Source organism: Trachurus japonicus, chromosome 15 (genome assembly GCF_045865225.1).
Source record: "Trachurus japonicus isolate A0001 chromosome 15, Traja_1.0".
Taxonomy (NCBI): Eukaryota; Metazoa; Chordata; class Actinopteri; order Carangiformes; family Carangidae; genus Trachurus; species Trachurus japonicus.
The window spans coordinates 20,795,399-20,805,691 of NC_140921.1; the positions used below are offsets into that span (position 1 = coordinate 20,795,399).

Consider the following 10,293-nt stretch of genomic DNA (forward strand, 5'->3'; position numbering starts at 1 on the left):
ACCACCTTTGTGTGCATTTAAGTGTTATTGTGGTGTTTCTGCATGTGCACTTAGTGTGACCGCTTTGTGTGGGAGTTTTGTCACTGGGAGATTTTAAAGCATTTTGGTGCTGCAGAATTGCTTTTTTAGTTTAACAAGGTATGAACTCAACACATGTTAAATTTTACAAGGGTGAGTACAAGAAAGAATGACACTTTATTTTGGTCTTAGCAACATCTGTAAAGAAGTACCAATCGTTCACTTTTAATTCATTTTTTTTTTTACTCTCAATGTACATAATATCCAGCTTAAGCCAGGTACCTCATACATACAAGTCACCACTGAAGGTCTTGTTCACTACGAAGCTTCACCACTCTTTTTTTTTTTTTTTTACCCCACATTCAACCAACTCACAAACCCAGAGGCAGAAAGATCACATAATAAAGATTTGATTTGTTTAAATAACATTTGTTTAAGTACAGTCCTCCAGAATACAACCTTGGTATAAAAAGTCAAAGGTCAGCTCGAGGTAAGCAACAAAAGTAATGAATTGTATTAATGTGAAAAGATTAGAGATTAGAAAGATTAGAAAATAAATTTCTCACTTTATCTATTAACACCCTGTGTCACACTTGTTTTTCTTTTTTTAGTTGCCACCATACAACAACTTTCTCAATAACCACTCAATAAAGCTGGGACATACCGTACTGTTTAAGGCTGCAGTCATTCAGTCATATAACTGCTACTGCTGTTCCACTTTGTAAGGGCACTTTGTCTGTTTATGGCAGAAGGCAACATAGCCAATGTTAAAAATATGCACTTATTTAGAAACCTCTTAGAAAAATGCACTTGTAATATTGGCAAAAATAGTTTGCCCCATGTTTGCATGACAGCACAAATTGGCATTTAACCCATGTCAGTTCAAGCAAATTGTCCTTAGAATTTCTTTTGACTTCTTGTCTGAGTCCATCTCTTCTTATAAAGCACTTTATAACATTATTAAGAAAAGTGCTAGTTAAATATTATCATCATCATTTTTGTCCATAATTGTGATTCAGCCACCTCAGACAAATAACATGTACTGTAGTTTGTAGAGGAGTCACTGATGAATCAATGTGGAAGTATGAGAAGTCTGACCATCACTTGGCAACAGCAGGGCCTGATGCTAAACATCTACTGATAATTAGTTTTCCTCAAACACAGTGAATGTTTCTCATTACTTAAGCTGTTTATCTCATGCAGTTTGATCGGCATACATTTATTAAGGCTGCCAAACATTCTGGAGGGCAGTGCAGATGATGCAAATGCAAGCTTATATACAGTACTCGTACAAACTGTAATCTTACAATTAATAAATCTATTAAATGTAAAGTGCTAGGCAAAAAGACCATTTAAATTTTTTTTCTGATTAGGTCTACAATAATTCAGTCTCAGTTAAAGGATACAAAATCGGTTACCAGGCTATGTGTTATTAGATGAATTTGACACCGGATATAAGCAGAAAAGTCCCTCATCACCCATGTTTTTGTTCATTTTCTCTCATCCCCGTTCACTACTAAGAAGATTTTGGCAAATGATTCGGACCAAAAGGACGACGTCCTCTTCAGAGCTCCTTTAATCATCACTGTGTCATGCAGCCAGACTGCCTCTGTGACTCTGTTTCAATCCATTTCTTCTCCACCTCCACCTAAAAAACAAAAAACAAAACAACACTGAGTTAAGTAGTGCAAGATTGTTAGACATTTCTATATAAAATCTGATGTGTTGAGCACAGAACAGGATATTATTGCACCGATGAAACACTGTACCTGACAATGATAACGTGTCCAACTTGTCAGATGTTTCTGTGGCTGGATGTCGTTGGTGGTGCCCAGTGACTTCACCCTGGTCTGTGACACAACTGCGCCCATTATTTCGCATTCCATCGTGACAAAGGGGTACCAGTCGTTTGGGATCTCCTGATCAGATCCCAGCTCGAGCTTGCAGGAAAATGAATGGGGATGATCCACCGCTGCAGAGGAGAAAACAAAGGTCGCTTGTAGTTAGAGAGTTAGTCCACCGAGTGGCAAACAAACTGCATCTGTGTGCGAGGGGCAAAAGCCAAGAGGTTAACGAGAACACGATTTGAAATGTGTCACCTGTGTTTTTCGCGGGCAGTCTGTCGATCCTCCACACGACAGCTGAATATACATTCTCATACTTGACAGTGCCAATCGACACCTGCATGACAGGCTGTGAATCTGCGCTACCGATGGAGCCCAAGCAGGCGTTTCTGTTCATACGGGCCTTCAGTGATCTCTGTCGCAACAAGGCCACCGTCTGTGTAACTTTGACCCAGTTGCCTGGCACTGGCACGCGGATAACTACGTTTTCACACAGCGGGTACCTGTCAGACCCCCCCATGGAGGAGAGGAAGGTGGGCGACATGTTAAGAAAGGTCTGGAGCTCCACGTAGGCGCCTTGGACTGTGACCACGGCTTTGATCGAGAAAGGAATATCCGTGCAACCCAGAGTTTTCGTCTTGTACCGCATCAGCTCCAGCCTGCAGGCGTCGGGAGGCGAGAACTTAATCAGCCGGGACCTCTGGAACTCCGTCTCGTTCACGCACTTGTGAAAATGGCAGTCGGCGATCTCCATCCAGACTTCGCTGCCCTCCTCGGAGCCGTAGCTGGAGTCGAAGCGCAGCAGCCGGAGATCATTAAGGGCAAGAAAACAATCCCCTAGTCCGTTCAGAAAGGCCAGACAGTGAATCTGGGTGAAAGCTGTCCGCTCCACGACTTCTCCGCACTTATCCAGTTGTACCCAGATGTGATCGGTGATCTGCACCGACATCTCCTGCTCCTCGTAGTGCCGCCTCTGCTGATGGGGCACGCACAGTTTGAAAATCTCCTCTTCCATGGAGACGACCAGGTCCTCCATGTCGTCGTGCACCGTGGAGCCAAACTTGAGCAGCTGCTCTACCTCTGCCTCGTGACTGACCTCCAACTTCGGGTGGAAGCGTTTCTTCTCGATGTAGGAGAAATGCTCCACCTTCATGGTGAGGACCTTGCGTGGCTCTCCGTAGCTTTCCAGTTTAAGATCCGAGATCCGACACTGAGGGAGGAGCTGGAACTCCTTGTACGGCTTCTCCAGCCCTTTCTCGTAGTACATCTGCAGCACGCCTCCCGGCAACAAGCGGAGGTAGATCGGACCCCACTGTCGAGAGGACATGCGGTTCTTTTTTTCAGGAATCCTGAGCATGACAGGCCAGCCGTCTCTCTTTTGGCTACGAAATAGACCCCGAGGAGCGAAGTGAGTTGAGCCTTCGCTTAACACTTCAGTTTTGCAACCTAGCAGCCTCTCCCCGTCCTTTCCCGTCTCCGCTTCGGGGTCCGTATCCGTTTGAAGGCCTTCTAGTCTGTGGCAAACGTAGGAGAGGGAGCTCTGGAGTTGGTCGCGTGGAGGCTCACTGCCGTCTTTGGTCCTAATAAAGAAACGTGGTAGGCTGTTGTCACATTCTGAGTCTGAGGAGGAGCTGTCCACATCAGCGCTGTGTCTAGATCCGTCCCAGAAGGGGTTATAGTGTCCTGAGTTCCCTTGGAAAGAAGGGAAGGGGCTTGGTCCGTCTGAGGTTTGACTCATGGCCTCTGGTGCAGGCGAGGGAGCAGAGGTGGTCGATGTGCTGGATAAACTCCGGAAGAAGTCCTTCTTATCCCACGTGTCGGAGTGAAATGGGGACGCGCTGCTAGGAACCCCACTCACAGGAGTGCAAAAGGGCGTGTTACATGGTACACAAGAACTTCCACTGAAACTCGAGTGGCTTTGAGGGGATTCCAGGGAATGACTGAAGCTCCAGGAAGTGTCTCTGATTGGAGGAAGCACTAATTTCAGTCCATTGGGACGTGGTACCGATGCTTTGATAAGCCCTGGTGACTGCAGGGGCTTCTGAGGTGATGAGAGGGGCGTGTTGTCATCATCAAACGTAACCCAGTTTGAATGGTTGGTAGAACACATGGCTGCAGATGACTAAGGTCTAGTCCAAAAAAAAAAAAAGGTTCCTCCTCTCTTGGATCAATTGTCCCCCACTTCAAGACCTTCTCCTCTGCAAGAGAACAGATGAGAAGAATTAGAAAACAACGAAATTAAGATATTCCAGAGGTGACTAATCAGGTGTCAATGAGAGTATGAACAGTACTACTTTGTCTCACGGGATATAAATAAAACATACTTCCTTAATGCCCTCAATAAAAGCTTAATGAAAGACTGACCTTGACAACCTGGAACAAGTTCATATCAGTTAACATCACAGCTAACTAAGGTTCATTTGATGTAAAAGGTGAAGTAAGTTCAGTGACACACAGTGAGAGAATTTCTCTCTGTGACTAACAGATTCAATCTTTTGTTAATATTTTAGTTTTTGGAGAATATCTCATTTATTAGTTAAACTCTCTTAGAAGTATAAGATCAGCACAGTGTGAACAATTCTAAAACAGTGTCATTACCTTTAGCGACAAAATTGATAAATACATTTACAGTGATAGACAGTAAGGCTCCTTGGAATTCTTCAATTATCACATTTTGATTTTGCTGCAGTTTTTACACGGTGACTTGTTCTGGGTGGTTGAAGTGCAAAGTGTCACTCCTTCAAAATTTTGATGTTGATTCGAGTGAGGCTGTTAAAACAGTAGAGAGATTCACAAAAAAAATCTACTCTTCTATTCAAACTTTGCTTAGTCTTAAGGACGTCTCTCTAAGGAGCTGGTAATTTAAACAAAATCTACATAACAGTGAAAAAAGAACGAATAAATTGACACTGGGCTTCTTACAGGACGCATGATGGTTTTTAGAAATGTATATGGAAAAAAGCAGAAAGGAAAAAGAAAAAGGGTTTAGCGAAAGGAAATATTGCCGTTTTTAAAAAAGAGTTAAAGTTCAAAGGTTTTGGACATTCAAAGGTTTTGCGATGCAAATCGATGAGTTAAAGTGCAGTATTTTAGACATACTGTTCTTTGAAATGAGCATAGTCTAAATATTTCATAGCAAGCCTGCTCTAAAATGCGTGTGAGAGAAGTTCGCCATGGCGGCAAAGATCCTGCCTCATTAAGCAGCATGAAGCCGGCTGTGAGAAGCAGGTATAATGTGGCACAGCAGCTGGTGCTGCATGGAGCTTCAGACAGGAACAAAGCTTGTTCTATGAGTCAAGCATCTCTGGAAAATGAATGTTACAGCCTCTCTGATATTAGACCTACAGTACATATTTCAATATAGTGCTGAAAAAAAGTGTGAGAATATTACTAAACACAGCATTCAGGCTAATTTTTCCATTGGGCAAACACTGTGTAATCTTTAAACAAGCTCACAGTTAATTTTCCTGCCACTCAACTCAATCACAATCTGTCTTTTGATGTGCTGACTGCGCGGCTCTCACCAACATCCGTCTCCGAGGCCGGGGAAGAGCTGCTTTCAAAACGCTGAAGTCTCATATCCCCATAAAAATCTTGAAAAACATAATTGAAAGCAGAAAGCCTCAATTACAGCCTCGCTCCTCCCTTCAAGATCACAGCCATGACTTGCATGAAGGAGACATCCAGTGGCAAGTTCCTCTAAGCTATAAATAAACAGGGAAGTGGGGGCTCTGATTCAGTGGTGGATTGACAAGTCCTCAGTCAAACAGTGGAGAACATCTTTCTAATGAGACGACGTTTGCAGGGGCACACAGGCGTTCCCGCAACTTCATCCCTCCTCTCCCGACTTACAGAAGCTTTTGGTTCAAAGCGACGGGCACGGAGAGGGATGAGTTCTCCACAGGGGTTACTGACAGTCTTTCAGACTCATTTCCAGTCTGTCGTCTGAACCCGGGCTCTAGCAGGCAGTACAGAAATGAGACTGCTGCTAAATCTACAGAGGACAAAAGAATACATTCCACACATTCCTCTGGGACAAGCAGCTTTGCACACAGGAAATACCAGCCTGCTATATCCGTGTGAACTGACAACAAATATTATCTTAATGTCATTTTATCACATTTAAAAAACGCACTAGATTTACGGGTCATGCGCTCTTCTTCGCCTCCGTATTTATCACTGTCAAATTTGACAAAGAGGTAGCCTGGGAATTAGGATGGGTTCAGGATGTTATTTAGGTACTTTGTAAACAAAAAGTCTGAAGAATTTGTTAATTAATCACTGCAATAACTGTAAACTTCCTCTTATGAATACAGAACAAGTTTGTTCCTAGTTTCACTGCAGCTGAGGCAAACAGTAGGCTAATCCCACTCAGTATGGCATGTGCATCATCACTGATTATAAATTACTACAGTTGCCAAGGCTGGGTGTAGGAAAAAATATACCATACATACACACCTCATAGATGGACAAAAGCCTAAAGTGTGAAGTCACATAATCCTAATCATTGGGTTAAACTCTGTGATAACATGTTGCCAAATAGCGGCATTTGTTGGCTTTAGAGGAGGCCAGTCAGCACTTTGACACGCCAGCCCACAGAGACTGCAGTGTGGATTAGTCTAGTGGGATATCACGAGAGCTTCAAAAAACTCCAATCCACAAAGAGGAACAGCAGTCACAAGGTGAAACTATCTAATTTAGGATATGAGAAAGAATGCAATCAATCTAAAGTGACCTTGAACAACTGCAGGACAACATTGTGGTGTAGTAGAAACCATTGTGGGTTAAGAATAAAAACTGCTGAATTCATAATAAAAAAAAGAGTCTATTTGAACTTTAACTCGGCAGGCAGATGCTTCCTGGTGAAGCGAGATAAGTTCCTGTTGGATCCTCTGGATATTTCCTGTTCTCTCACACTATGGAGTTGATTATTTATATACTTCTCTAAGGAAAACAAACTAAATAAGACACATTTCCCCATTTAATTTGACCAGGGAGTGCTACTGTTTTGACCACAATGACTGTGTGTAATCTAGTGCAGGGCTGTAAATGAGATGACCCATTTCCAGTGGCACTGCCTGTGCAAAATGAGCTGTGTCGTCCTCCGGTCACACAGAGCGGAAGTGGTGTCGCTCCTCTTTTATTTTGTCTCCTAGCACCTTCCACAAACTGAATAAATCTATGTTATTTTATACTGTTATTGAAAGGTTCACTGCATTTATTGTAGAGATTTGTTCCAGTTCAGAAAAGCAGGACTGGGAGAAAAAAAAAAACATAAGCAGGAATGGAAATGGAGGATGTTTGTCAGCCTCAATCAATCACTTAATTTGCTTTTTCACTGTAGCACTGCAGTTTTCACGAGTTGTTGTGATTCATTTTCTTCTCATCCAATTAGCCTTTAAACTCATGATAAACTTCATATAACACACTTTCAACATAAGTTTGAAGTTTAACAAGTACAAACAAAAGTCAAGACACTGATAAAACCAGAATATTTAGTGTTAAAATATATATATTTTAAATTCTATTTATGTATGCCATCTTTTGTTAGTAAAAGTTAGCTAACGTTAGCAGAGTTTATCTAGCCAGCCTTCTGCCTTGTAGGCTGACTGACAGCACTGAGCCAGCTACTCCTGTTGTCTGTTGTTACTTAAACTTTTTTATTTATTTATTTTTTTACCATTAACCTATAACTAATATTTGGACTTGACACATTAGGCTACATTTTGAAGTTTTTTTTCACATAATCAATGTTAAACTGACCTTTAGTGCTGTTTCCTGCCAAAATTAATGATTAAACAGGACCAATCTTTATGGACAGGACATCAGCTTGTTATGTTCAATAAATGTCATCTACGTTTGCAAATCAAGCGCATCACCCTTTAGTTGAAAAACATCTTGATTCACTGTTGCACGATTGTTACAACGCATTCTTGCAGCATGGGGTCACAAATACAAGAGTTAACCCGGTAAACAACGTAATTTTTTGTACGCCCATGGCAACGCGGAGGAAGAAAACAGTACCAGCGTGCTGTCATCCACAACAGAGCCAGGCCCGTGTCCCCGGACAAGGAGGCCCGCTTCTGGGATCACTTGTTCCGCCATTGTTTTGATGTGAAGTCGGGGTAAAGTTGTCAGTGTGCTTTAGTGCTTTGCTGTAGTCGTACTCCACTTTGCACACGTTTTTCGGGGAACACAACAAGAGCCGTTCAAGTCACAACAACCGTGCCACGACTGACAACAGACAACAGTCAACGAAAACTCTGCTTTGATGGTTTCTAACGTGAGCTGAACTGGAAAAATACAGGCGCGAGTGCAGTCAAAAAGAGAGAAATACTCACAAACTTACAGCGGTGGTTCACTAATTCAGGCCATGGCTTCTGTCTGATGGACGCGTCTGAACTCGGGATTGTCGAGTAGTTTTGCTCAAAATGGCAGAGTGTAAATCCTGGGAGTTTTTAACAGCGCCGCGATTCCCCCTCCCGAGTTCAGACAGACTGTCCTCCAACGGGACACTGCAGGAATGAACTGAGCGGTGGGGCGTTCAGGACTGTAGGAAATATCCATGTCACGATATGGGCGCGCATATCACGGGAAAAAGAGTGAACTCACAACTAACATTTACACAGCTTTGTGGGTAAATAATTAAGATAATAGGTCTCTTGGTTCTCTTCCCATGGGTAGAAATAAACAAGGTACACATGTTTTAATTTAACAAGCCTCTTTTTTTGTTTTGTTTTTTTGCTACTGTGTTGAATTATTTTCAGAGGTGACGTTTCGCAGGCGGTGTATTGAAAACTATGTCAGTAAACATGACATGTAACACGAAGTATATCCAGTATTCAATTACAAATTGGCCTAATGATAGAGCTGCAAGTCTTTGAATACAGCAAAGCACAGTGATGAATTAAGGGTGGATCACAGTGCCAACTATATAACATGAAGCAGGGCGTAAGATTCATTGAGAATTAATGGTGTTGTATAGGAACCACTTACTGTAGGTTGACCTATAAAGTTGTTTGTACAAAATTACTTCACACTGTCCTTAACTTGAGAAGTATGCAACAATTTACCATTTATTTTGGTAGACCACTTTCCACCAACTTCCAACTTGTATGGATTAAGAAAAATTAAATTTTGAGGCTTAGTTACAAGGTCAATTTTACAATTTCTCAGATTAAAAGAACATATGGTGGTTGTTGACCTCTGGACTACCAAGAGTACATGAAAGCATCACAAATTCAACTAAAATGACACAACATGTTTTTCCTTCCAAAATAAGGTGACGGCATCAAACAGTAATCTTCCAGTTCTCATATGTCCAGTTTAATGGTGCTGCTTGATTCCCAGTGGTTAGGGTGTGTTACAGGCTGTTATTGAAAAAGAATTATAGCCTATTTAAAATCCTCCAACTCCCAGTAATGCAGAACAAAAAACTTTAAGGATGATTACTGACCAGATTTAAGTGTTGAGTAAGCTCTTTATTTTATTTTTTTCCACATATTTATATGTGCTTTTGAACAGGTTACACTGTGAGAATACAAGTGACTTTATTTATTTATTTTTTAGTTCAGGGTGTTGGCAAATCTTCAAATGATCAAAGGTTTGCTGGCAGGTGTCGACTGGGAAAACAGGAGGCTTGAACACTCACAAACACTGCTAGGCTTTTCTTTCAGCTAACTCGTGTCACTACTAGTCGGAGAGGCTCTAATTTACTGTAAACTTTAACTGCACTCTGCCATGACTCATGAATTAGGTTGTCTAAGCACCAGTTACAGTATGTGCCAACCCCTCTATGACACCTCTCAGGTCTTAACAGGAGCCACAATAAAACTAGCTGCAGAGTCAGTTTTCCAAATGGTGTGGAAAATAAACATTTGTAACCTCTAATAAATGCTTTTTTGTGTATATATATAATATATCTATATATATTTTTGAGAAATTATACAGTACAATTACATCATGATTTGAAATGAGTGTATATTCATAGTAACCCTTTTTATCCATACATATTACAACATGAATTTAGAGACTCCTGTGACACAACAGTGCACATCCACACTTACTTTGGTGGTAAAAAGTACAGAGCAACTTCACAGAGACAGACTGACACCATTTCACGAGCTCCGACTTGTCCATCCTACTCCTTTTTGTCTCGGTAAACACAGTTAATCAGTGCTTCAAGGCAGATTTCATTTCTTTTCTTTTCTCCGCTCCCAGAGGATTGAAATTTTTCCAAAATGAGGAATGAATTCAAGTGCGTCTTTGTTAGTTGTTCATTCAGGTTTTAAAGCCCTTCATTACAGAAGCTTGTGATCTATGCGTGTGTTAGAAGGGGGTTTTATGCTGTATGTAGACATATGTAGACATACAGGCCCTCGAATCCACTTGCACAAAAAATCTCATATTTGATCTAAAAAAAAAAAAAAAA

General features: G+C 41.5%; 1 protein-coding gene across 3 annotated transcripts; it reads right to left on the reverse strand.

Moving 5' to 3' along the window:
• Window positions 1–243: 243 nt before the first annotated feature.
• ston1 (stonin 1) lies at window positions 244–8,399 on the reverse strand. 3 transcript variants are annotated; one of them, XM_085800371.1, is made up of 4 exons: window positions 8,204–8,399; window positions 2,118–4,060; window positions 1,788–1,990; window positions 244–1,666 (listed from the first exon to the last, which is right to left on the reverse strand). In XM_085800371.1, exons 2-4 carry the CDS (start codon window positions 3,970–3,972, stop codon window positions 1,601–1,603), a joined length of 2,124 nt encoding a protein of 707 aa, XP_085656497.1. In that variant the 5' UTR covers window positions 3,973–4,060; window positions 8,204–8,399; the 3' UTR covers window positions 244–1,600. The 3 variants fall into 3 exon arrangements, with proteins under 3 accessions (XP_085656497.1, XP_085656498.1, XP_085656499.1); XM_085800372.1 differs by having other exon boundaries at window positions 2,118–4,055; window positions 8,200–8,368; XM_085800373.1 differs by having other exon boundaries at window positions 8,212–8,365.
• Window positions 8,400–10,293: the final 1,894 nt, after the last annotated feature.

Bases quoted from the DNA above. Each gene is read 5' to 3' on its own strand.
- ston1 (XM_085800371.1), bottom strand. From the start codon at position 3,972: ATGTGTTCTACCAACCATTCAAACTGGGTTACGTTTGATGATGACAAC. The intron at 1,991-2,117 runs GTGACACATTTC...TCTCCTCTGCAG, and splicing joins ACTGCCCGCGAAAAACACAG to CGGTGGATCATCCCCATTCA. The intron at 1,667-1,787 runs GTACAGTGTTTC...TTTGTTTTTTAG, and splicing joins GGACACGTTATCATTGTCAG to GTGGAGGTGGAGAAGAAATG.